The sequence below is a fragment of the Oreochromis aureus genome, linkage group 8 (assembly GCF_013358895.1).
Source record: "Oreochromis aureus strain Israel breed Guangdong linkage group 8, ZZ_aureus, whole genome shotgun sequence".
Taxonomy (NCBI): domain Eukaryota; kingdom Metazoa; phylum Chordata; class Actinopteri; order Cichliformes; family Cichlidae; genus Oreochromis; species Oreochromis aureus.
In genome coordinates this window covers 26,897,722-26,923,779 of record NC_052949.1, presented here as the reverse complement: position 1 = coordinate 26,923,779, position 26,058 = coordinate 26,897,722, and the positions used below count along the sequence as shown (strand labels likewise).

At 41.8% G+C, this 26,058-nt stretch overlaps 1 protein-coding gene across 11 annotated transcripts in view; it reads left to right on the top strand.

The window, feature by feature from the left end:
* myocd (myocardin) overlaps nucleotides 1–26,058 on the top strand; it is a 131,526-nt gene that overhangs the window by 100,156 nt on the left and 5,312 nt on the right. For 7 of the 11 annotated variants that reach the window (XM_039616688.1, XM_039616689.1, XM_039616694.1 and 4 more), the window contains 7 exons: nucleotides 11,461–11,526; nucleotides 21,594–21,778; nucleotides 23,171–23,275; nucleotides 23,383–23,732; nucleotides 24,181–24,337; nucleotides 24,435–24,977; nucleotides 25,385–25,888. In XM_039616688.1, coding sequence (XP_039472622.1) covers nucleotides 11,461–11,526; nucleotides 21,594–21,778; nucleotides 23,171–23,275; nucleotides 23,383–23,732; nucleotides 24,181–24,337; nucleotides 24,435–24,977; nucleotides 25,385–25,888 — 1,910 coding nt within the window. Of the gene's footprint in view, nucleotides 1–5,167; nucleotides 5,576–11,460; nucleotides 11,527–16,850; nucleotides 17,779–21,593; nucleotides 21,779–23,170; nucleotides 23,276–23,382; nucleotides 23,733–24,180; nucleotides 24,338–24,434; nucleotides 24,978–25,384; nucleotides 25,889–26,058 lie in introns of those variants that run through there. The other 4 variants (XM_031753363.2, XM_039616693.1, XM_039616696.1 and 1 more) reach the window with 4 other exon arrangements.

The following is a 26,058-nucleotide window of genomic DNA, read 5'->3' as shown; positions in this document are numbered from 1 at the left end:
GGGGTCCCACTGCTCAGATATCTTGCAAGCGGAAAAACATGAAGGAATGAGACAACAAGCCAGCTAAACAACAAGACCTGTGGGTTATATGCATTATGCCAACTAATGTTAGGACTGAGTACCCTAAAAATCACACTTTTACTCTGATTAACATACCTTATATAAACTCTCATGTGGGAGTCTATTTGCTGTTATGATCCAAATGATAGATCAACTTCAAAGAAAGTTTTAGTAACGCCGACTAACAGCAGCTAACAGAAATGAACAACCCCAACAGCAGCATAAAAACAGCAGTGCATCCAGGGAGAAAAGTTACGGATATCCTCAATAACTCATCTCAGTATCACTGTCAGTGGACAGAAGTGGGTTTTTCTGGCTCATCAATTCTTATCCACATCTATTTACTCCTCTAGAGTAAAGAGACATGAATACATATTGACAGCTGAGGTAAACAGTGGACTAACATCCTACTACACACAAACACCAGCCATAGTTGTTTATTATTAGCTTAATATATTTATTTGATATATAGATAGGTGTAGCTATATAAATGCAGACTTTATATATGTGTGTGTTCTAAATTCTAAAATATTCTGAAAATTGGCTGATATAAGATGGAATGAGTCATAGCCATTACTAGTTTCCTGGCTAGCTACCATACGCACACAAAATCGAAAATAGTGATAATTCAGATAAACCACATAATTAAGCTCAGCCTCAACCCTGGTAGATCAGGCTTATCTCTGTGCATGCTGACATCACCTGATGGCTCAGTTGAGACCCTTCTGAACCCTGCTGGACAATCACGTAATTGAAACCCTAGCCCTAAATGGGTCACTAATGACCTGGTGTATTTTAGTAGGTTAAACAAGTTTGGGCATAAATTACCAAATGACATGTGGTTTTGTAGCATTTTAAGCTTTGTGAGTAGCAAAGTCAGTCTCTCATAACTCCACCTCATTATAAGGCCTAAGTGATGGAAGATAGGCGAGACAGGATGGTTGAAGATAGAGGGATGAAGGGGATAAGTTTTCAATTTTCCTCTGAAGTCGGATGTCATGTAACAGCCGCTGCATGCTCTACAGGGCAGTCCACACAATGTCCAGCACATGTTGCATTCACACTGGACAGCGCATTCTAGTACACTTCCTCCTGTGACATTCTGTCAGGCAAATGGCTGCAGGACAGCTGGATTCCACAGATGGCATTTGACAGGAGATATTCCAAGCATTTAAAATACGATACGACTGCTCCTATCAGCAGAAGGGGCTCCTACAGACCACTGATTCATCATTTACTGGAACTGATGGAAAAGACAATGTGACGATGTCGTTAAAAAATGTCCAGACACGTCGTGTGTAATAACTGTTTGTACTAGATGTAATTTTTATTATATTTTGTCCAGTTTGGCCATTTTTGCGAGTCACATCTGCGTTATCTAAAACACAAGAAATCACCCAAAACACTAACAGTCATTTTTTGATCTAGATGTCTGCACAGTTAGCCAATAAACACTTTCTCTTGCCTTATGCTCCAGGCACAGATATTTGAGTAATTGCATCAGAGAAACATTGTTGAAATATGCATCACAGAAAAGAAAAAGCAGAGTCCGACCATCAACAGACACTCTGCTGCATTCTTATTGTATATAATGTACAAAATATGCACTCAGAACTGTCTCACGGGTGTATGAGTGTGATCATCTGCTCTCTTAGTGTTTTTATCGCACACGCTGAAACACACACAAACGCACGTGCGCTTCCAGACAGTTCAGATGAGACTTGTCACATCTGCTGACATAGGCCCCAATTAAAGGGGAGGATTAAGCCAGGGCTGGGTGACCTCCTCAGGAATCTGTCTGAGACACTGTGTGTACACTGTCAAACCCTCTGACAGAACTTCCCTTTAAGCACTTTCACCTGCTAATTAAGACGGGACCGGTTCGTGTGTGCGTGTCGGTGTGCGTGCACCTGTGTTCATTCAGCGTACTCGCAAGACAAATGTACCTGCGAATGTCGGGGATAGATTTACAGCCCGAGGAGCTTCTATGTAAATATTTGACTTGAGAATCGTATGGGTTTTTTGGAGCTCACTCCAGCACACGTCAGGCACATGGGCTAACAGCAAACAGATAGACCGTATCATTTATTACCTTAAATTATTGCATGTTTTGGTGTGCGCATCTCACTGATGTGTGCAGGGGCTCTTCGGCAACAAAAACCAAGCAGTGTTTATGGTGTGAAGAGATTAAAATGGATAGTAGCGAGGCAGAAGCATTGAGCTGTTGCTGGAAAAAAGCTTTCAATGACTGATTAGCCCTCTTTCGCTGCAGTTTTTACACAGTGTGGAGAAAAGGCCTGTAGTAATCACACACTTGTCTTTGGTATTCTCTCTATTTAGCAAACTGAAAACGGGCAGGGTGGGAAATTAATGGAAAAATAACTTTCAAGCCAAAGTTGAGGTGGAGAAAAGCCTATAAATAGGGGGATACAAATGAGAAAAGGTCAAAAGGAGGCGAGATTTTTTTTTAAAAACGAATTCTTTTGAATCATCATATTATAATACAGAATAATTTGCTAGTAATAAACAAACTAAAATGACAATGCATGTAAATATTTTACAATAAAACCCCTGTTAAGAAATTCAGGAATATATTTTCTGGCCCCTTGCACACTTCACTGCTCCTGGTGTTTTTCTTTTCATGCTCCGGATCATATTCCGTATAACTTTTCATTCAAATCTAAGGATAAACAGCGACGGTGAAATCCTCGATGTGTCCAGCCGACGTCCGGTGTCGACAGAGGTTTAGGAGGCACTGCACCTGGTGGGGCAGCAGTTGGCGAAGGCTGCCCTCAGAGGACAGCGCGGTATGTGGTGGGGATCACATGTTGAGGACAGGAGAATATAACATAAACTGCTGTGTGACTGAGCAAACTCAGTGATTGTACAAAAAGTCTACAAAGACAAGTAGCTCACAGAGGTTTATTTTAAATGCTAAACAGTTTCAGTTGTCATCAGTGTTGCTGTTGTCAGAGGCAGGCAGGCTGTTGGAAGTTCAGGTAAGAGTAAAACAAAAACCAAACATCTGTGTATTTAAATTTTATATAGGGTTTTTCTGGTTGTGTTCTTTCAAAGTCACTTTCACATTTTGCGTCCTATGGTAGACCGTCATATTAAATAATCAAGAAAGTACATACATATATATATGTATATATGTATATGTATGTATGTATGTATGCATGCATGTATGTGTATATATATACATTCCTTTTTATTTAACCTTTATTAATACAGATAATCCCACTGAGACTCTCATTTACAAGAGAGACCTGTTTGTATATCTCATGGTACTCTGTTTGCTGAAAAATCTCTTTCTTTCAGAAGTCTGAAAATTACTCAAATTTAAAGCTGCAAAATAAATAATGTTACTCAGAACATGCTTTAAATCCTCCTCAGAGTCTGCCCCTTCACATACTGTAAATAGCGACTTTTGCATTACAGTGATATTATTTTCCCCCCTGAAGGGAGGATGTAAGTAATTGGTTATGTTTGTCCGTTTAGTGTCCACAATTTTCAAGATATAATTGTCAAATTTTGTGTAGTTGTAGATGATTGACTTTTAGCTGGGTTAACATCCAGGCCACAGCAAATATGAAAATCAGTACAAACATTATATTATCAACAATTTTTATGGGTCATCTTCAATCTTCACAACAGTATCCTACTATTTTTAGTGCCCAAGGTCAAAGTTCACCTTGAAAAAAAAATTAAACAAACAATCTAAAAGGAGACAGAGAAAGCTGTACGACACACTTGTTTTTAATACTTAAGTCACAATGACACCATAAACTTTTGCAAGTATCTTATTCATGCTGTTCATTCTCTCCCCCACTCTGCTCTGGCAAATCAGTCATCATTACTGGGCATAAAATGCATTGATACTGGTCTGTCTGTACTTGATTAGTCTAATTAGCACTGTGTTAACTAATTTGGCGGCGGCTTGAATGTGACTGACATTCATTTATGGAAAAGTCATACACTCTGGACTTCAAATCAAAGTGTTTTCACAACCGAAATATAAAGTATTTTTTAAAGTATAAACGAGTATTGAGTTGAAACCCAGCATTTCAGTTGGAGTTGACACAAATGATTATTTACCAGCCCCCTGAAAAGGTTTCGCAATAAAAGCCCAGCTAAGAAATGAAGGATTTCTGTCCACTTTCTTGGATTTAAATTGGAAACATTCCTATATAATTTTGAGTTTCTATTGTAGCATTGGTTGTGTGGTGTGGTCAGTGTTTCTGGGCCTAAAAGATTGTTGGATAATGGATTTAGTTGGTTTATTGAGGCTGTGACACCATGTGTGCGGTGGGTAGTTGCTTTCATTACTATCCACATGTAAGCACTGATGAGTGTGTGCAGACTGAGTTTGCTGAAAAAATGTAAACATATTTGGAAGACAATCTCAAGTTATTTTAGACTTCTGTCTTACGACTCACTCATTTCTTGCCAAACAATTGTTAAGCATCACCTTAAAATAAAGTTCAGTGAGGATTGGTACAAGAACTACTTGCTACTTTTTGCAGTTCAGTCACAGTGAGGAAAATAAGTGATAAGTAATCAGGTTTTCAGGCAATATCTGTTTAAAGTTAAAAAAAAAAAAATGTGGTAGCCATTAATACTTTTATTTATGCTACATTGTCCACATTGTTTGTTTCCTCTGTGTGTGTAACGCCCACTCTGTCTTCTAGTGTAATGTGTGTTTCCAGTCTGATTATACTGCTACATTTGTATCACAAGTTTATGAATATTGCTTGTATGCATTCTATTTATTACACGAGGAATTGAATACTCCAGTGAAACTTGTTGCCACTCCTGCTTTTCTCGCTTTCTTCCTCCTTGCTGTTCTGCTACTTCATTATCTGCTCCTCTATCTTGATATTTCCCTCCCCATCTAACTCCCTCTCTCTCCTCTCTAATGACAGTCAACAAGGCTGATAGGCTGATATATTTACACTGGTGGCAAGGGAGGAAGAAATCATCAGCCAAACCCTGTCCTGCCCCTGGGCTCTGACAGGCGGGGCTTGGAGGAAACCCTGGCCGCTTAGCCACTCCCAGAGCAGGGCATATCTCTCTGTGCTGTCCCTGGCCCTGCTCAGATCTCACAGCTAGATGGGACCAAAGCTTTCTCAGGCCCGCAGACTCACAGACACACTCCCACATCAGCTACCGGGGGGAGAGTGAGCGGAGAAGAGAAAGCAGCAGACAGAGTGGAAGGCTGCTGCTGGCGTGTACGCTGGCTGAGAGAAAGACAAGAAAGCCAGTGTTTGTTTTGTTTTGGGTTTTTTTTTTTTTTTTGCTGTGCCACTTTTCCTCTAGATCTGTTGATGAGCCAGGCTGGGTCAGCTCTGGGTCTCGTCTCAGTGTGGGGTTCAGAGGTCGGGGTCAAAGTGTCATTGCTTCTTGAGTGTGCGTGGCTATTTTGCAACTTTTGAACACTGGAACTGTACTGTAAGCATTATGACTCTTCTGGGCTCTGAACACTCCATACTAATACGAAGCAAGTTTAGATCGGGTAAGTCCAGTGATGACTGACACGTAACTTTTATTGCTTCTCTGTTCTGTCACAACTTATGAACACTTTCTGTGTACAGCTGTGTTTATTCTCCGAAGCCGCACAAACAGTTTGTCTGCCAACAGCATTTGAAGACAGTTCTCCGTACGTTGTGTCATTCGTCTGTCTTCACGGATGAGTTGTGTTGATACTCAGAATGTGCTCCTCAGTAACAGCAGCCAAGTGACAGGTGTGTGTAATATACAGTGCTCCTGGTATGTGATGGCACAAGGAATAGCAGAGGGAGGTCGGCGTGAGTCAGAAAGCTTCCCGTCACTCTGTCACAGTATGATGGATTTACAGGCGGGGCGTGTTACGTGATGTCCATCAAACTCCTTGTAAATGACACGAGAGAGAATGATGTTTCAGACAGGTTAGTGCACTTGTTCAGTCCCACTCACTAACCCTCTGCTGCTGCTGAGGAAAGCCAGTCAGACTTTTCGTTTTCAGGCTTTGATAAAAAGGAGATTAGAGGTCAAAGGTTATCTAAATATGGCTGCATTGGAAGCTGCGTGTACCTGAGCATATCAAAGCGGGAGGAAGGGTCTGGACTACAGCACTGACTTAAACTCCTTCTAATACACATCAGATGTTGGGGATTTGTATCCATCTGTCTCCTTCACGTACACAGACTCCTTAATTCCGTCACTTTCTTATTCCCACACGCACTTTCCTTAGTTTGAAGATACTTTGTCTAAGCTTGCACGTGTGTGTTTTCAGTGTGTGTAGTCTGAGCAACACTGCCACCTCCCTGAGGAAATTGCAACTGATCATAGCTGTTCAGCTTGTTCTACACTCGAAAAACAGCTGCTTCAAACCGGTGGCTGTAGTGGCTCTGGTTCCTACCTCCAGTTTGCCTGTGAGCTGTAATTGCGTTCCAGAAATGGCAGGCTAAATGATGCTTTTCCTTTGATTTGTTTAGAGCACATCAGTAGGGTGGGAAATGACCCCCGGTGCTCTGGGGAGCATGAGAGGCTGGATTTACTGCATTCGAAAGCAGCATAAGGCTTTTCACGAAGGTGGCTCAGGGTCTGTGTTGCTCTAATCCTTGTGCTATAGCTTGTTATAATACAACACAGATGTAGAGATATCGTCCTTATGCCAAAGTTTGCTTGATATTACAGTCACAGGGGTTAATGCCGCCTGATAAAAGTGACTGCTTGAGCTCATTTATGAGCGCATGAGTGAAATGTTGTGCGTAAGCGAGGTAAAATTGCCTGTAAATGTCTCTGTGATAACTGCTGATGGCAGGGGAAGTCGAAGATGATCTGCTGTCAAGGATTTACAGTTTCTTTAACATGAAGTAGCTTGACTTACATGTAGTGAAAACCAGTGATTGTCACTCCTATGCACCATGCTTAAACGACAATCAAACTAATCAAAGCCATGGGAACCGCTGCCGCATGGTTGAAGCTAAAAGGAAAGATAAAGATCTCATTTAAGTGCTCCCCACGGAGCGCCGAATCTGAGTGTGTGAGGTACTGACGAGTTCTCATGCTGATTTGATTTAGAGCTCAAATGACCACAGTCCATGCTCTTAAGCTCAAGGCCATTACATAATATTATGACAGAGACGTCAAATGCAGTGCCACATGTTGATCATATGTAAATCAGCAGTGCATACATGTGCTGTCTTTAATATATAACTATTTCAGACCCACTTTCACTTCTGATCCCAAATGTATAAAACATAAATACGCTGGATGTTTTCACGCTGGATCACCGAGAAAATCGAAATAGCAAAACAGGAAACTTAGTTTGATGTTCTTTTCTGAGCTGGTAAACATTTGATGTGGTATTTGTCACGTTTGAAATATGATCTATGAGCTCATCAGTTATAAGCAGAATAAGCCTTTCACTCCACCAGTGTCACCTGTAAAAAAAAAAAAAAATATCCATCTGACCCACAGATTAAAAAAAAAGAACAAAATAAACAACAAACAAAAAAGTTATTAACTTAGCTTAAAAGAAAACAGGAGGAACCAGCGGTCTGCACTAAACGGATAAGCATACCATGTAGGCAGTCACATGAGAACATTTGTGGGTTTAGACTTTGTTTAGGAAAGTCCTTACTGAAGAAATTATTGCTGTTTTAGAGCCTTCATGACACTCCTCCAGGCGCTAATTGCAACAGTTATTTTGAAGTACTATTCAATAAGTGATCAGAATAGGCTGTAAGTATAGAATCACTAGTCAAATGATATAAAAAACAATGTCCTATAAGAAACCTAAAATAATATTTAAAAAACTTAGTAGAAAAAAGACTTTTGCTTCTATTTTATCTCCAATGTTAAATGCTGCACTAGACTAGCACTAGATTAGCTATATTTTTTCTGTCTCATCTTGCATTTATAATGCTGTACTATACTAAAAAGCTTGTGTCACCAGGTAAAATTGGAGCAGATTTCTTGTCTCTTCTGACAAAGTTGGTAATAAGTTACGATATGAGAGACTACCCCACAACTCGCTCCACTGACGATGATTTGCAGTCTGGTGACACATAAAAGCACTTACCTGTGTTTCTGAACTCAAGTGAGATTTTTTTTTGCGTTATTCAACATACATCCAAATCACCTTACTACCCCACTGTTCACTATGAGTCACTGTCAATGGAGCCACTCCAGAAACGGTACCTTAATGGTGGAGCGTTGGCTCTCCTCCACACAGGTCCTGGCTCGCATTCACAAACCTGAGTTGAACTGTCCAAGACAGTAGAAATAAAATATGCGAGTTGTGTTTTAAGGTGGATTTTTACTTTATGCAGAGGTATTAGACTAAAATAAACCTAATACTTCATTTAGGAATACCTGTTTATTACAAGTTATACAATTACACCCATATATCTGTCGTGAACACATTCCTGATTGCACTAAGGGAAAGTTCAGGAGAATTCATGTAATAAATGCAACCAGTGTTGGAGCTTAAGTGTAAAAGTGAGGTGTTATTATTATCTTGTTTTGGGTTTTTTTGTTCTTTCTTCAGTGTGGTGGCTGTGAGTGTGTGAGGCATGGAACAATAAATCACAGTATCACTCAACTGGCTTGTGCAATTATCAGCACTTCACTGGTGCAAACCAAAGCCAAATGACAATTTATTTACACTATAAATCTGAAAAATTGGGTTTGTCTGTCCTTTATTGTCAAGAAAGCCCAAGTTAAAACAAGTGTCTTCAGTTTCAAAGTCAACATTCAGAGAGGCGTAGTATGGTTCAGTGATCTGTGATTACATAGCTTGGCTCTGGCCCACTTTCTATAACATGTATACTCTGCAATCAGGACAAGCGAGCCCTTGGTCTCAGCAAAGCTTTTGGGGAGAAAGAGCAGATTACATGGCAGCTGCTGTGCTTTTCCAAGCACAATTATTGATAACCTGTCAGTGAACATAATAAAGAGCAGCTGATGTTTCACCTGGCTTTTTCCAAGAAAATTAGAGACAAAATTTGCACGTACGACCAGATTCAGGCTATTCAGGCTGATTGTTACGTTAGCCCGATATCATGACATGATGTTTGGATAGCGCATTGATTTCCGTAAGTCATTTTGTTCATTCAAATGCATGCTTTTAGGACACCTAATTTTTATGAATACATATAATGCTGTGTTTAAATCAAATTAAATGAATTTTGCATTCAAATTTGTTCATATTTAATCTCTGACAAATGTTTCAGGCGTATAACTCTCTCCTAAAAGTTTCACTGGTTATCTGCTTTTTTAGAGAAAAAATCCAAGAGGAAGTTTCTTCAGCTCGCAATAACAGTTATTCTCTCTTTTATCTGATGATGAAATTATTTTGCTAAGCATATAGAGAAGGGAAAATAATTATTTGATCCCCTACTGAATTTGTAAATTTACTCACCTACAAACAAATAGACAGTCTGTAATTTTCATGACTGTCATTTTAATCAAGACAGAATATCAACCAAAAATCCAGAAAAAACACAATGCATAAAAATTGCAAATTACTGAGTGAAATAAGTATTTGATCCCCTACAATCTAGACAGAATTCTGGTTCCCACGTACTGTAATCAGTCTGATCTCAGCTCTTAACTTTGCCACTGAACACCTAAATGATTCAAAGAAGGCCTGGGAGACAGTGCTGTGGTCAGATGAAACCACAGCCAAGCTCTCTTTTGGCATCAACTGTACCTGCTGTGTTTGGAGGATGAGAGGATAACAGAAAGAACATCATCTCCGCAGTCAAGCATGGAGGTGGAAGCATTATGCTCTGGGGCTGTTGTTCTGGTAAGGGTGCAGGACAACTTCAACACATTGAAGGGCCAACAGATGGCCGTGTATCACAAACTCTTAGACAAGAACGTCCTTCCCTCAGCCATAACTCGGATAATGTTTGTGGAGTCTCCAGACCTCAATCCTCAAGCTTTGAGCTGCAGCAGCCAAGAAAACAAGAAGAGTTTCTGTAAAAAGGAGTGGGCCAAAATCCCTCCTCAGCCATGTTTTCCTTGGGGAACAAATACTTATTTGACTCAAAATACAACATCCATTTGTAACTTTTATGTCACGTGTTTTTGGTAAATGCTGGCAATGCTATCGGCTACTTGCGTAGGCTACATTTAACTACATAGATTCATAGCACAAGTATAAATGAATGCTTTAAGGGTTACTGTTACATTACTGGCTTGATGGCGAAAATGTTGCTCTTACAAGGACTTACTGTTCAACTTAAACTGTTATTTTTAGATTCAAATGAGTTCAAGCTTGTTGAATAAAAATCATATAGCTATAGTTACATTCCATCTGTCACCTGGTCTTAAAAAAGAAGAGACAACATTTGCATGTAGGAAAGTGCTCATTTTTCCTTGTCAGAAATTGTATCGGTTACATGTTTTGGTAAGCTTCCAATCGGCAACTAATGCCTTCATTTGCTTTTTGGGATGTCGCGACCGGCAGGTCATGACCCCCTCGCTGTAAACTAAAGCAGATGTCAGATGAAGGGAAGGGCCTGGTATTACATAATGGAGGTGCTCTCCCATGAGAGACCTGTGATGTGGCGCCTGAGCTCACTGACACACAGTCAAACTGTTAAGAAAGTTGTTACATGACATCAAAGCTGGAAGGCTGGAAGAAATTCATAAAACGTGTGATTGCAGCCAGAGCTGGGTGAATATAAACCACCTGAGTGAGATAATTAACAATAGGGGAGACAGAAAGTGATTAGGACTGTGCAGGAAAAAGGGAACATTTCATACTTATGTGTCGGATCCAGGATCTGACCGGGAGACCTTCAGATAATACTGGGGAGGGAAAACACACACAGACAAAGGAAGAAAGAGAAAGCAACAAAATCACAGACGCAGTCGACCAACAGACATTGAGGAGTTTCTATGTTTATGACCTTAAACTCCCACCTAGACACCCCGCCCCCCAACCCACATCCCCCCCCCCCAACCCACATCCCCCCCCACACACACACACATGCAGGGCACAGTGAAACGTGTGCACATGCTGTGGACCACACACTGCAGAGCAGATCTGTTTAAAAGCCAGGAGCTGTGTTTATCATTCCCTACATCCTGCTCACAGAAATATTTGTGAGCAAGCTGCGCTGTTTTGTGTGTGTTTTCTGTATGCATATGTGCACATACGTATGTGTCCCTGTGCATCTGTTCAATGACTACAAATTGACACTGGTAGCTTTTCATTCCAGCCCACAGGCAAAGTAAAACTATGCTAATTCAGACTTTAAGCATTCTGAAATACCGATTTAAGTGGCTTGTATTCTCAGCCTCTTCCTGCTTTTTCTCTGTCCCTCTCCTGTCTCTCCATACCGTTTTCTCACCTTCGCTCTTTATCTGTCCTCTTCTTCCTCCTCCTACCCCCAACTTTAGTCCTACAGTTAAGACTTCAGCAGAGGAGGACACGAGAGCAGCTGGCAGACCAAGGCATCATGCCTCGTGAGTAACACCTTCCAGCATGGAGCTGCTGCACATCCAAACACACACACACACTTGTACTTACATGCTTTCAGACTTAAGTGTGAGTCAGACAGTCAGAGGCAAAAAGTGTGAGAAACTCAAGCATGTCAACTTATCACACTTGTCCCAATTAGCAATTAGATACAGAGGTGAAAGGTCAGTTCCCCCGACTGTCTAGCTGTTAAAATAATGTAGGTTTTATCTGTCCAAAAGATAAATGAGTGTTCTGCTTCCATGCAAATACGAGGTTGATAGGTAACTGAATTTTTTACATTTATGTGAGGCACTCCTTTAACATTAGACTTGTTCCATTAATAACAAAAATATTAGTGAGCTTTAAAACTGTTTTTCATTAATTTTTTTTTTTCAATAATTTAGAGCAGTGAAAAAACAAATATTGCGTGCTTTGTCCTGGGGTGTGTGGTGGATGGCGCAGTTAACTGTGGGAAATATGAGCAGTTACTGCATTTTTCAAATTTGCCCTAGGTCCCCTTGGCTCAATCAGTATTATTTTGAAAATCCAGGAATGAGGTTGTGAGAAGCACCAACTGCCCGAGTTTCACATGCATCGGATCCTTGAGTCTGACATACTGCTTGACATTTAAAGAGAAAAGGGAAAAAAATAGTTAGATGTAGGCCTGAAATGAAAACTATAAAAACAGATACCAGCTGTTAGTCAAAAGAGAGGCAAAGAGAAAGTGAGCCACAGTTTCTCGTGGACAGTTTTTCACAGTACATATATGTTACTGATAGACATGTAACATGAATCCAGCTGTATTAAAGAGAAAAGCAAAATGAAACAGGTAGCAAGTAGAAAAACACAACAAAGCACAGATCCAGATAGTGGAGATGAATAAATCCAGAACCAAGGAAAGCAGGTGGCTATATGCTACAGAGCAGAGGAGAAAGAGACGGCCAGATAGTGGCTGCAGCCCGAGAACAAGCAGACAAGATTGTAAGTGACCGCCGAGGAATGCTCTTGTGCTGGAAGAGGACATTCGGCCACAGAAGAAACAGCTTAGGAGGCCAGATTCACAAGAGGTGGCACCTGTTTACAGCACAGCGCTCAGAGGCATGCCCAAACACAACAACCGTGCGCGCAGGCCGCATTTACAATAAAGAGGCTTTGTGCTTTTAAGAGCACGTAAGTCATAGTGATGAGAACACATAGACCTGACGGTACCGAGCAACCTCTTAAATCCTCATCGTTGCTGCCATTGATGTTCCCTCCTTTTCTTCAGGTCAGCTTATTAGATGTTTGCAGCTTTTTGGGTTAGCTGTGACTGCCAACACACGCCACGCGAGAGATAAATTTCAAATATTCATGAGAAAGTAGTTTGTTTAGTGTGTGACATTACAACACAGCAGACAGCTACTCATAAAATCGAGATTTTTATCTATTCCTGTTACTTTAAAGCATCTCGTAAGTCATCTCGGGAAACATGGAATTAGTGAGCCATGCAAGCAAGCTGGTTTTGTCCCCCCCCCCCGCCGATTCCTTGCCTGTAGAAACAACAAGGGGACCGGGTGACCTGGACTACAGGCTGGGGATTTGTTGAATGATATCTCTGGCACCGTTCGCCATTTCACAGAGGCTCCAGCCTCAAGATAAACCTCTGGTAAGTGTGCGGGGGAACGGAATCCAGAGGCCCGGCGAGCCCCTATCAGTTTCTAGGAGTCTGTCACAGATAAGGCAGCAACGAGAAACGCAATTGGCCAGCAGGGCTCCAAGCACTCTTTTAAAAAAGAAATTTCAATTGGCTGTTTATCTCTTGATTGCAGGCGGTGGTGCAGATCTGAGAGACGTTGCAAGGACTCGTATTTGCGCTGTTTGTCATACACCCACACACTAGATGTCTTATCGTTCTTCAAAACATCATCCGTCCTCCCAAAAAAATCCGGCATTTCTGAGGAGGGCACAACATCCTCCTCCTTCTCCTGCGGCTGCTGCTTCTGCTGCTGTCGATGTGATCCCTCAGATGCTGGTTGACTCTGCCTGGCTGTGTTATTCCTGCTCGGGGGAGATGGACACGGCACAGGGTCTGTGTATATATTACCCAGGGAACATCTGGTGTTTATTAGACTATTCAAGAATCCGCCACGGCCTCTCGGGCCCGACTGGCGTGTGGCCTGCATGGGAGCACACACTGTCTGCCTGCTGGCCACAGGTCTGACTTGACACACACATACAATCTAATATTTCCCCATAAAGATAACAGCCCCGTAGCTGCAGGTTTACTGTGCTCTCTGTTGCTTTAAAATGTTCATTTCCACAGCAGCAGGACTTTAATCCTCAGTGGATGGAACCACAAAAGGAATCATTCCAGCTAATGCACCAAACCTCTCTGTGTAGTGTTTACGCATGACAGTCAGCAGTTAAATGTACTGCAGTAGGTTTAAAGAGCACTGTATGTTTAAAAGTGAGCTTCAGACTCACCCGATCATGTTACATTAGACCAGCGCAGTCGCATCGGGCCAAGTTCTAAACAGACGATAACGCCGACGTGACCATGACAGCAGCTGATGCTTCTCCACTCTCCCTCAGAGGAATGGGGCGTGCTGCCACAGCGGATCATCTGTATTACCCACCTCAACGTTTTACCTTCTACTGGAATTGAATCTCTTTTTTTCTTTCCTGCTCCTTATCTTGCTCCCAACATTGTTTTTTTTTGGTTTTTTTTGTATTATATTTTAACATCCCCTCACCCCCAACCGGTCACTGCAGATGAGTCTGGATCTGCCAGAGCTTTCATCCTGCTAAAAGGGAGTTTTTCCTTCCCACTGTCGCCAAGTGCTAACTCATAGGGGGTCATCTGATTGTTGGAGTTTTCTCTGTATTATTGTAGGGTCTTTGCCTTACAATAATACAGAACTGTGGTTGTGATTCGGTCCTATATAAATAGAATTAAATTGAATTAAATTTCACCTTTTTTCCCGTCCCTCCCCTTTTTGAGTTCAGAATTTGTCTGTGTTGAATATTTTTCTTTTTTTGTGTGCCTGTTCTTTATGTTGATCATTTTCTGGCAGTATCAAAACTTTTTCTAACATACAATGATGATCATTCTTAATGGACTTAGTTGTCCGCTCTTTTAACATATTTGTTTCTTCCTCCTCTCTTCTGATTTATCTTTCTTATTTTCAATTCACTTTTATTTATATTTATACAGCACCAAATCACAACAACAGTCACCTCAAGGCGCTTTATATTGTAAGGTAGACCCTACAATAATACACAGAGAGAAAAACCCAACAATCATATGACCCACTATGAGCAAGCACTTTGGCGACAGTGGGAAGGAAAAACTCCCTTTTAACAGGAAGAAACCTCCGGCAGAAGCGGGCTCAGGGAGGGGCGGGGCCATCTGCCTCGACCGGTTGGGGAGAGAGAAGGAAGACGGGATAAAGACATGCTGTGGAAGAGAGACAGAGATTTTATTCTCTACCTCTTGATACTGTTCCTTCCTTCTTTCTGTGTTTTCCTTCCTCATTCATCCTGCTTTAGTAACGTCTGCCTCTTTCTTTTTTCTTCTTCTTTTGTCAGAGATTGATAGATGTCTATTTTGACTGAGACCTTTAGCATAATATTTGCTTTATCTAAAGTTTAAAAATGCTTAATATTTGAACATTAATCTTGATTTTGATGAAACCCATTTTTCCTCTGAAGCATTACATTTCAGATCCGTTTTTCATCAGACACTAATACTCTCTCTAACTTGTCCAGCACAAACCTCAATATCATTCATTTTTTTTGTTGGCGCTGGATCCTATGTCATCCCTCTGAAATATCCCACTAAAATTATATTTGACCAAATAAGTGCTGTTGCTCTTTCTTGGGCTCAGATAAACTGATCTGGTGCGCTCTCCGCAGTGCTTGGTAATCAGTCCTGCAAGTGCTGCAGACAGATTGTAGGCCAAGCCAGGTTAGCTCTGGCCCTGATTATTTATCCAGGATTTAACAGAGATAGATTGTAGAAAGTTGAAAATCTTACCCACTGCAACCCTTTAATTAGAGCCTCTCCATTTATTTTTCTAGAATTCAGACTGTACTAGGAGTAAAAGCAGCTGGACTGATATTACAGCTGATCCAAAATGTAAATATTGATTATTGAAGGATAAAAGAAGTGTGGAGATAGCAGCTAAATGCAGAAGTGTGTAGATTAATAATGATATGATAAAAAGGGAACAGAGGTTTAATTTGAAGAGCAAAATAGCTGATTTTACTCTGGAATTTAATAAACAGATGAGAAAACCCATGATATCACTTCAAAATTATTGTAGTTTGTTACTTCTAATCATCATCATCTTTGGTTGCTGTGGGTGTTGTAAAAACAACATTCACAATAAGACAAAAAACTAACGTCTGTTAAAGCATACACAAAGAGTTATTTGCCATATTCTTATAATTACTGACAATATTGATATAATATTTTTAAATATCACAGTTATCATCCATACATGGTTATAATGATACCCCAATCAAGTTACAGGTAAATGTTCTGTAAGGAAAGACGGAAAAAGAGGAGGAATAAAGTGTAGAAATATTATGAGCAGAATCTCTGTGCGTACAGGAAAAACAGATCTGCTGTTATGAATTTGTGGTGTGCTGCAGGCGCATTCGTAAAATGCAATGTTCGTCTTTTTGCTACTGAAAAACAGCCTTGTGACCTTAGATTGTCTTTCAAGTAAGGCAGTGGAAGCGTGCCAGCTTAACCGCCGAGTTGTGCTTTCTCACAGCTTGCTCTTAAGACACGAAGAAATCATCTGTGTTTATAGTCATAAAACAGACACACCGAACGGTGGAGAGGAGGAGAAGGATTGCATAAAAATGTAGACACAGAGCCCACGCTCATTAGTTGACGAGATATATTGCAGAACATTATCCCACTTATAGATGACCAGTGACACTGTCAGTCACCGAACAGCAGCAAAAATAGGTTACCTCTAAGAAATGACCACAGTAACGGTGTATTGAAGGATCAGCTTATATGGTTTGTTTTTAAATGAATTTCAACATTAGTTCAGAATTGTTTGAAAGTTATATCTGGAAGATGCTCAAGATCGTTACTGCATACTTACCAGAGATCTTTTTATGTTAGCATTTAGTATCAGGGTAAGGTGGAGCCATTATTAACTAGCTTATGGACTCATTATACACTGATCAGGCATACCATCATCCACACTGACAGGTGAAGTAAATAACATTGATTATCTCTTTATCATGGCACCTGTTAGTGGGGTGGATATATTAGGGAGCGAGGGAACATTTTGTCCTCAAAGTTGATTGGTTAGAAGTAGGAAAAATGTACAAGTGTATGGATTTGAGTGTGTCTGACAAGGGACGAATTGTGATGGCTAGACGACTGGGTCAGAGCATCTCCTGTGGGAGGTTCCCAGTCTGGAGTCTGCATTGATTACCTGAACATCAGGATGCACTATGGGAAGAACAGAACCTGGCGGAGGCAGTGTGATGCTTTGGGAAATGTTCTGCTGGGAAAACTTTGGTAATTCGCCCCGCCACAAAGCAAAATGGTTTGAGAAGCACAATGAGTTTGAGGAGTTGACTTGACCTCCAAATTCTGTTGCTAACAGCTCGGTGCCAGATACCACAGCACAGCTTCAGGGGTCTAGTGGAGTCCATGCCTTGATAGGTCAGGGCTGTTTTAACAGCCTAAGGGAGACCGGGGAATATTACGCAGGTGGTCATAATGTTATGCCTGATCGGTGTAAGTTATTCTTTGAGTGGTCAACATTGACCATTTCTAAATCTTTAAAAAATAATAACAGTCACTGTCAAACAAATGGAATTAGGATCTTTGTGATCACAGCTAAAGTGCATTATATCAAAGTAGAGACTGAAGAAGTCATTTGGATGAGTGACGAAACGTTTCTCCCACAAAACGCTACGTCCAGATGAACAGATTCAACTTTTGGAGATTATATCAAAGTATACTTTCAACTGCAAACATAAAAATATACTTTTAAGCATGTACTTCATTACTCTCCACTCCTTTAGTGTAGTGTTTCCCTGGTGTGTCCCATGTCGTTGATGTTGTGGTCCTGCTCTGTGTTATCCAGACCCGGCCTCAGACGGCTCCAATCTGGAAGCCCAGCTGAGGCTAAAGCGAGCCCGGCTCGCTGAGGACTTGAATAAGAAGTTGGCTCTCAGGCCAGGGCCCCTGGAGCTGGTGCAAAAGAATATCATTCCCTTAGACTCTGCCATCACAATGACAGGTATCAGTGGAGAGACGCCGTCACTTGGTGTAACCCGCCTTTAACACCCGCTGCACCTTAGCCTGTGCGTTTACATGCTTGTGTGTTTGGAACTAAAGTTTAGGTGTAGAGTTTGTTTTGTGTAAAAGGGCCCTTCTAACTGACTGACTGTGTGTATACTCATTAATGAGGCAGACTGTAAGCTACTCAAACGAGCACTGTACTTGAGTGGACTGCACTGCTACGTCGGTCACATCGTTTAGTCTTCTAACAGGAGAAATGGATTATTCCAAATGATAAGACCTTCAAAGGGTCTGCACAGGTCAGAGTCTTTAATGCATCACAACCCCTTTTGTTTTTCTCTCGTGCTGGAGAGTCATGAGCCAAAGTCAAGTTTATAGGTATGAGCAATGATATTTCTCTTTATTTTAACCTGGTCTATTTTTGCATATGTGAACCATGCTAACGTTGCACTCTGCAGCAAAGTCTATTTTGGGAAAATACTACAGTGTTTCAAAAAACTGAATTTTAGAGGAATTGATTTAAACATTTGTTTTTCTCTTCCGAATAATTAAACATTAAAATTACTAAAACTATTAATTACTATTACTATTCCTTATTTCTATTAATAAAACACTGGTATTATCGCAAAATATGAGGGACATAAACCATCTGAACAAGCATTTTTCACAACCCGGCCATGTGTTCTTGTTTATCTTTCTGATCAGTCAAGCTTTGTAAGGCATATCAAAATGCATTATTCAAGTCAAAATAAATTCTGGTCTTGATTAGTGGACCACCTATGCATTAAAGTATTTTTTTTGTACGTGAAATCTGAAGGCTTCACTGTAAGGACGAAATCCAGGTTAAAAAAAGGTGCTTAGCAGTCAGCATTTACAAATGTCTATTATGGACTCAAGTGTTTGAGGAGCGCTCTTTGGTGCATTGTGTATGCTTAGACAGTGCAAAGATTTAGCATTGTGTGAAGCGCAGGGCCTGAGCTGTCCCACTGCGCCGCTCACATCTCACACTGTTTGGGCCCAACATGTTACTCACTCTCTCTGTTCTTAGCAGTGCAGCGTGTGTTCTTTAGACTCTGCTGTTTTAGCGGTTTTATGTTTGCCTCCTTAAGCTTCCAGTAAACATGTTGCACAAAGGAGCCGGCAGGCTGCGGTCAGCTGGTTTATAATACCTCTGCCGGAGAAGGGGATCTCCGTTTATCGAGATGAACAGCAGCTGTATTTGGGTCCACCCTTTTTCTTTAGAAGTCTGCGATGTGTGTGTGTGTAGAGTGCATCCTTTGCCGCATGTGTGGGCGTACCTGCCTGTATGTTTGCTCATCCTCCCCCCCTCTTTTGTCTGTGCTCTGACTGTCTCCAATCAGCCACCTACCAAACTACGTGACAGGACCAGGCTGTGGTGACCCCCACCCTGCCCCCCTCGCCTGCAGCATTAACCCCTCACCTTAAAGCTCTATATCTCCCTACATAACACTCCCAGTGATTGTTTCAATGTCTGTCCAGTAATTTTGGAAACTGCCTGACCCGCCATAGCTTGTAAACCAGCCACTTGAAAAGAGGAAGCGTACGTGGCGTACAGATTTCCTGTAATTCTGCCAACTCAATCTCCCGGTGACAACAAATTATCTTAAAGAGTCCTGGACTGTGTGCAGCAGAGCGAAAATGCACCGAATAAATTCACACACAGACCGTGTTGGTGTTTTTCCCTACAGAGTTAAACGTGAACAGGTGGGAGGAAATGGCATTTAGGACAATGCTATTTACTAAGCTGTGCAGTAAGCTCGGCGGTGTGTGTTTGTGTGTACTGCAAGGTCACAGAGTTGCACAGAATGGACCTGGTACTGTGATGGAAACCAGAATCTGTTCCTGGTTGTCACATGTTTGGATACAAAAAGAGAATCTTATACCTCTCAGTGCGCACACACACACACACACACACACACTCCAGCCTTTACCACCTCCTTCCCTGGCTCTGTCCCTTCAGCTCCATTAGATAGTTGCTCTTAACTACCCCAATCAAAGCTGTGTTCCCTATCAGGCCAGCCAATCAGGAGCGTTCTGGAGGTAAAGTGGTTGTGTGAGTGTCTTACCCACACAGCGTAACACCTCCGAGCTGAGTGCTGTACTAGGTGTGAGTGACAGGCAGTGTGTGAATACCTCTGCTCACATACATTGTATGCAGCATGCAGTATGCATCCAATCAGCCAAGGAACAAGTGAAAAAAATGCATAACACTTTAATGTAGCTTGTTTCTTCAGCCTTGGCAGGACAGAATTAACCCACTATGACAATCCAGGGTTGTGCTGTTCTTAAAATGCACCAAGAAAATTGGTATAAAATTAAAGTAATCTTCAAAACTTAAAACTCAAAACATGGTTCTCAGTGCTGCCTAAAAATTGTTCTAAAGGACCTTTCATACATGGTCATTCTAAACTGGCCCTAAATACAATTGTGACTATGAATGCTTATTTGTTTCTGTGTGCCAATAATTTTAAAAACAGACGAACCAGCTCAAAAATGTCAACTAACAATATAAGGGACCCTCTCAGAAGAGACATTCTCATAACCCTTCTTTTAGAATACATTAAACTGAATAAAAGTTCCATAAAAGTTTGGTGCTAATCCAAGAAATATCAAACTGCATTAGAAAAAAATCCTTGGAGTGATCAGTATTTCTAAAATAATGCTACACATCCTCAACATTAGGTTGTCACCTTTAACAAACTGTCAATTCTTTATATAAGAAATGTAAAGTTTTTGTTTAATTAAACTACTGTATTGTAAACTTATTGCATCAGGAGACTCTTCCTGGTCCTCTGCGTCTGGGTACATGCTGACCTGGAGCATGTACAGATGTGAAAATGGTGCAGTGGTTTGTGGGTTGAATGAAATGTTTTCTTGAAATGGTGTTCAAGGTGATTTGGAAAAGGTCTGCTGTCATGAGGTTTGTGGGACAAAGGTCTTACCCTATCAGCAGCACATGTAAATAAAGCCTGGTGTATTTAAAAATACAGAGCACAGAATGATTGAACTTCCACAGATACAGTGCTGAGGTAACATAACAGCGTGTTAAACTGAGAACCGTTTCCACTAAAAAACAGGTTGAGGTTGAACACAATAGTCTTGTGACTGGTCATTTGCTGTTTTAGATTGCAGATGAAGTAGTTTGGTGGTAAAGACTGACTGTCAGCCAGCTGGAGGCAGCAGTACTGATTGCTGTTTCAATAATTGTAATATCCAGGCTATAAAAAACTGAAGGAACATATTAAAGCATGCTCTGTTATTAAAATGTGCTCTTAGTGTCTTGAATCACAGGTCTTATGATAATTGTATATCGATGATGACTGTGACAGCTTTATAGTTGCTTTGCTTTTAGTTCTGGTTAGATTTTGCACTTTAGTCTAATTCACCTATCTACGTTTTTCCAAATTTTCTTCACAGATTGTACTAATGTTATCTGGAATTTTTTTGAGCATAGTAATATTGTAACAGCTCTGATTTGTGTCTTAGTATGCAAATGAGTTAGATGGTACATCCCATGTCAATCATAACAATGCTGCTAGACACTGTTAGGTTTGGTGATCTTTAAAGTTTCTGTGTGGATCGTTTCCTTTAGGCTGTGGTCACACTGTGCAGATTTCTGTCATGGTCTGATAACAACGCACGCCTGGCAGATTGAAGACGATCCGAATGCATTCTGTGTGCACTTGCAGTTTTTGTTTTGTTTTGTTTTGTTTCTAGGTGTAAAAAGGTCTAGGCTGATAGATATTACATCGCTGACACCCCCACGTATCTCTGTTTTTGTTCTTCTTGCAGTAAACCATGGTAAGCTCCCTAAGCAAGAGGACTCCTATGCATTTGAGGAGGACAGCAGCAGTGAGAGTCTGTCTCCAGAGCAGCACCACAGTGATGAGTCGCAGGGTTCGGCCTGCCCTTCATCTGAGGCTGTCGGCAGTACGGCCTCCTCCTCGTCCTCACCTGCCCTCACCAGCCCACGACAGGTTAAAAAAAACACACACACGCCTCCTCTCCATGCTTTGTTCTATCCATTTCTTTCACTCAAGCTCCCACACTGAGCAGTTATCATTACCACCAGTTTATTTCTGCTGCCCTCCTGGGGTAGCAGAGTGAACTGCACATCCTCTGTTTTCCACTGTTGGACTGAGTTGACCTAGGCAGGTGTCACATTCCTGCATGCTGAGCCATGCTGGCGGCACAGCTGCCTTTATATCCTTGCTGCTTACCTTTCACTCACAGTGACCTCATTCCAACGGTCACCAACAGCAACGGTCCCTCGACTGAAATTCGTGCCAGAGCACAATTGTTTATATCTCTTAGACCTGTGCCTCTTAAATGTTCCAACTGAATCATCATCCCTCTGTGCGTCATGTCAGTCCCAAAGGTTTGTTTAAAGCTTTTTGGAATACTTTTGCGGAGGAAACATCAATACATGAGCATTTTTAGGGATAATTATTCTATTTGGATTATAAACTGTCAAGCAGTATCCCTGTCTGTTCAATTTACCTTTATAATCATGAAGAAGAAATGAGAAGAAAACAGATACAGTCAGAGCAAAATGCATGAAATCTAAGGCAACAATAGCAAAAAAGTTGCCAAAGACTATAAAATAGCCGCGTAAATACAATCGTTCACTTTTATTACATCCTGCCATGTGCTTGTTTGGTATTGTTTGGAACCAGATGTCTGTCAGTAGAGTGGATACGATAAAACAACTCCAAGGTTAAACCTCTTTGAGGGAAACTGAGCTCAACAGACCAGTTTATCAAATGAAGCAAGAAGACAACTATTCTTTACGTCTAAACTGAAACACTTTATGCTTTAGTAATTAGCAGCTAGTGAAGTCATGTAGTGCTATCCATGACACAGTGAATCCTACTGACTATTTGTTTACTTACCAACTCGTTTTGACATTTTTGTGGAACATTTTGTACCTCACAGAATATCCCACTGTTAGACTGCCGTTACCTGTGTGAGGTCATCATCAGTGAGCCCTGAATCTTAACCCTAATCCTGACAGACAACAAGTCCGAACACTGAAATGACTTTTTTGTTGTTTTGGGGGGTTTGGTTCCCTGATTGTCACAATCCAGGAGAACTTTTAAAACTAGACTATGTGGGACTTGGTGTTGCTAAATAAGAAACAGCAATGTGTTTTGTCCACCCAGCTGTAAAACTCTGTAAAACACCAAGTAGCTCTTGGTGGCTAATTCTTATGCCCTATAAGGCTAAAAATAATAACACTGAACCACCCCAAAATAACACTCTATGGATCTAATAAATCTCTTTATCTGATAACAAGACCAGTGTGAAAACAGCATTTCTTTAACTTCAGCCTGGAAAAGTAAATGTACTTTGTTTTTATTTGTGGATAGGGTGGTGTAAGCAGAGACCCCCCTGATCAAAGCCAGGATGAGGGGCTTTCTGGTGCTAACAACAGCCAGACTACTCCCCCAATACCTGTTCCTGCTATCGTCAAGGTCAGTTTGTCCTTACTACTTACCATCATCTGTTTCTTAACTTTAACAATTCCAATTCAATCCATTCAAATGCCTAGCTCAGACCTTTTCGTCCTCTCTACCACCAGTCTAAATCTTCCGACAAGAACCGTCACAAGAAGCCCAAAGATGTGAAGCCTAAAGTCAAAAAGCTCAAGTACCACCAGTACATTCCTCCAGACCAGAAGGCAGAGAAGTCCCCTCCGCCCATGGATTCGGCCTACGCCCGACTCCTCCAGCAGCAGCAGCTCTTCCTGCAGCTGCAGATTCTCAGCCAGCAGAAACACACTCATGCGCAATCGCAGACGCAGCAGTCGCAACAGCCGCATGCTCACACTCCGCAGACGCAGGCCCAAGCCCAGTCTCAGACTCACGCTCAGGCTCAGCAGAGGCAGCCCACTTTCAGCTATCAACCCCACACACCAGCTCACACCCAGAAGTAAGTAGAGAATACATCTGACGAAATCTCCTCAAATTATCTACTGCAAAGTTGTGTGTGTGTGTGTGGGGGGGGGGGGGTTATAAATATAAAAGTGATGCTGCATCTTACTCTTAAGTGTGATCCAAAACAGTAAATAGCACAATAAAATTAACTGTAAGACTTTATAATGATGTAGATTAGGGAAGAAATCTGATATCTGATTACTTTCTGTAGGTTTGAGCCATGGTTAATGTCAGAACAATAATAAACTCCTTACATTTGCATCAGTAAATACGAGATCCAGCTTTCAATTTACCATCTTACATACTGCAGACCCCGAAATGTATCACAGTGAGATAATCAACAAGATGTGGTGCATCCACCAATGTAAGCAGTCAGAATGTTTTGGCTCATTAATATATATATATTTACTTTGGGGTAATCTTCTTCAATTGCGCCATTCCAGAGGAGTCAGTGAGCAACTATCGGCTTGTAGTTCCAGTGCCCCGTCGAGCACAGCCAACAGTAACTCATCCTCTCCAGTCAAGAACACATTCCCCAACCAAAGCAACATCTCACAAGTCAAGCCTGGGCCCCTGCCATCTAATCTGGATGACCTAAAAGTAGGTGATACTAGAGAGGAACATTCTGAAAATCTTCTCTCCCTAACATACATATATAATCCTTTTTTTTTCTCCTTTTTTTTTTTTGCTCTGCAAGGTTTCAGAGCTAAGGCAGCACCTGCGTATTCGTGGCATGCCTGTCTCAGGCACCAAGACTGCCCTCATTGAGCGACTCCGGCCCTTCAAAGACTCCAACACCGGCTCCTCGCCTTCGGGATCCTCTGATATCACAACCATGACCTTTCCTGTCACACCCACTGGGTCCTTGTCCTCCTACCAGTCCCCATCCTCCTCCAGCGCTCTGTCCCAGGGAGGGTATTACCCATACCCCAGCACCTCCTCCACCCCACCCATCTCGCCGGCCTCCTCTGAGCTGTCCCTCAGCGGTTCACTCCCCGACAGCTTCAGCGATGTGCCCATGTCTTCGCCAACACAGTTTGCCCTTCAGCCATCTCCTGCCCAGCTCGGCGTGGAGGATGGCTTTGGGGGAGGAGGAGGTGGCAGCATGGGTGGGGTAGGTCAGAGGATGGGGGAGGTTGGTGGTATGGATGGCGTGGAAGCTGAAAAAGACAAGATGCTGGTGGAAAAGCAGAAAGTGATCGAGGAGCTGACGTGGAAATTGCACCAGGAACAGAGACAGGTGATGATCTGTTTCTGTTTCCTAACACTTCATGGTAGATCTTAAGAGATTGAAAAGGCATTTCACCTCTGATCCGAGGTTCTTCAGGTCTAAAACCAAAAGCTGGACCCATGGCTTTTTTCACAACCTGGCCCATGCGATTACACACTGATTAATAGGGCAATGCTTCTTGAATGAGAAGTGAAAAGTCTGCTTTTTTTCAAGCTCTTAAACCTACCACTACATGGTTTGCTAGTCAGCTAGTGGATGTTAAGAGGAGATGTTAAGAAGGATCATTTTCATTTATCAAGTCTATGTCATAGGCAGCCATGAAATTGAAGCATCTAATACTAATGCAACCACCACTTATGTTACTATTTATAAAGTATTGAGTTGTAAATTGAATGCTCTGTGATCATGCTTGTTAGGTTGAGGAGCTAAAGATGCAACTCCACAAGAGAAAACGTTGCTATGGAGCAACACAGGATACTGCCCCTCCTGCATCTCATCCTCCCATGCACCACCAGCAGCACCAGACACCAGCTATGATGGGCCAGCATTTCTTTGGGGTGACTATCAAGCAGGAGCCCTTGTCTTTGTCCTCCAGCTGCCCTCTGTCCTCCCCTAAACAGCCTAAGTGCCCTCCTGGTAGCTGCAGAGAGGATATGGGTCACTGCAGTTCCTCCATTACCAACATGGGGGGCCCCGGGGGACCACAGTGTATGGATACAGGCCATTCCTCTGGCAGCCCCACCGCTATGTCCACTTTCCTCAGCCCACAGTGCTCACCGCAAGACTCTCCTATCAGAAAATCTTCCAGCAGCCCACAGCCTTCATCTCCTAACAACCCCTACCTGCTGTCTCCTCAAATGGGGAGGGATGGCTGTAGTCACCCCCACACCCAGGGCAACAATAGAGCATGCAACATGCAGGTATGTTGCCTTTATATTTAGAATGACCATTTTTACTGACTTTTAGTAGATCATATAACAAAGACAAGAAGCAGTATTTACTTTTAAAGGAACAGTATTGTGTTTTGTATATATTTATTTAGTTTTTCTTTACTTTAAGACCATGGTGGATTTCAGACAATATTTTAACC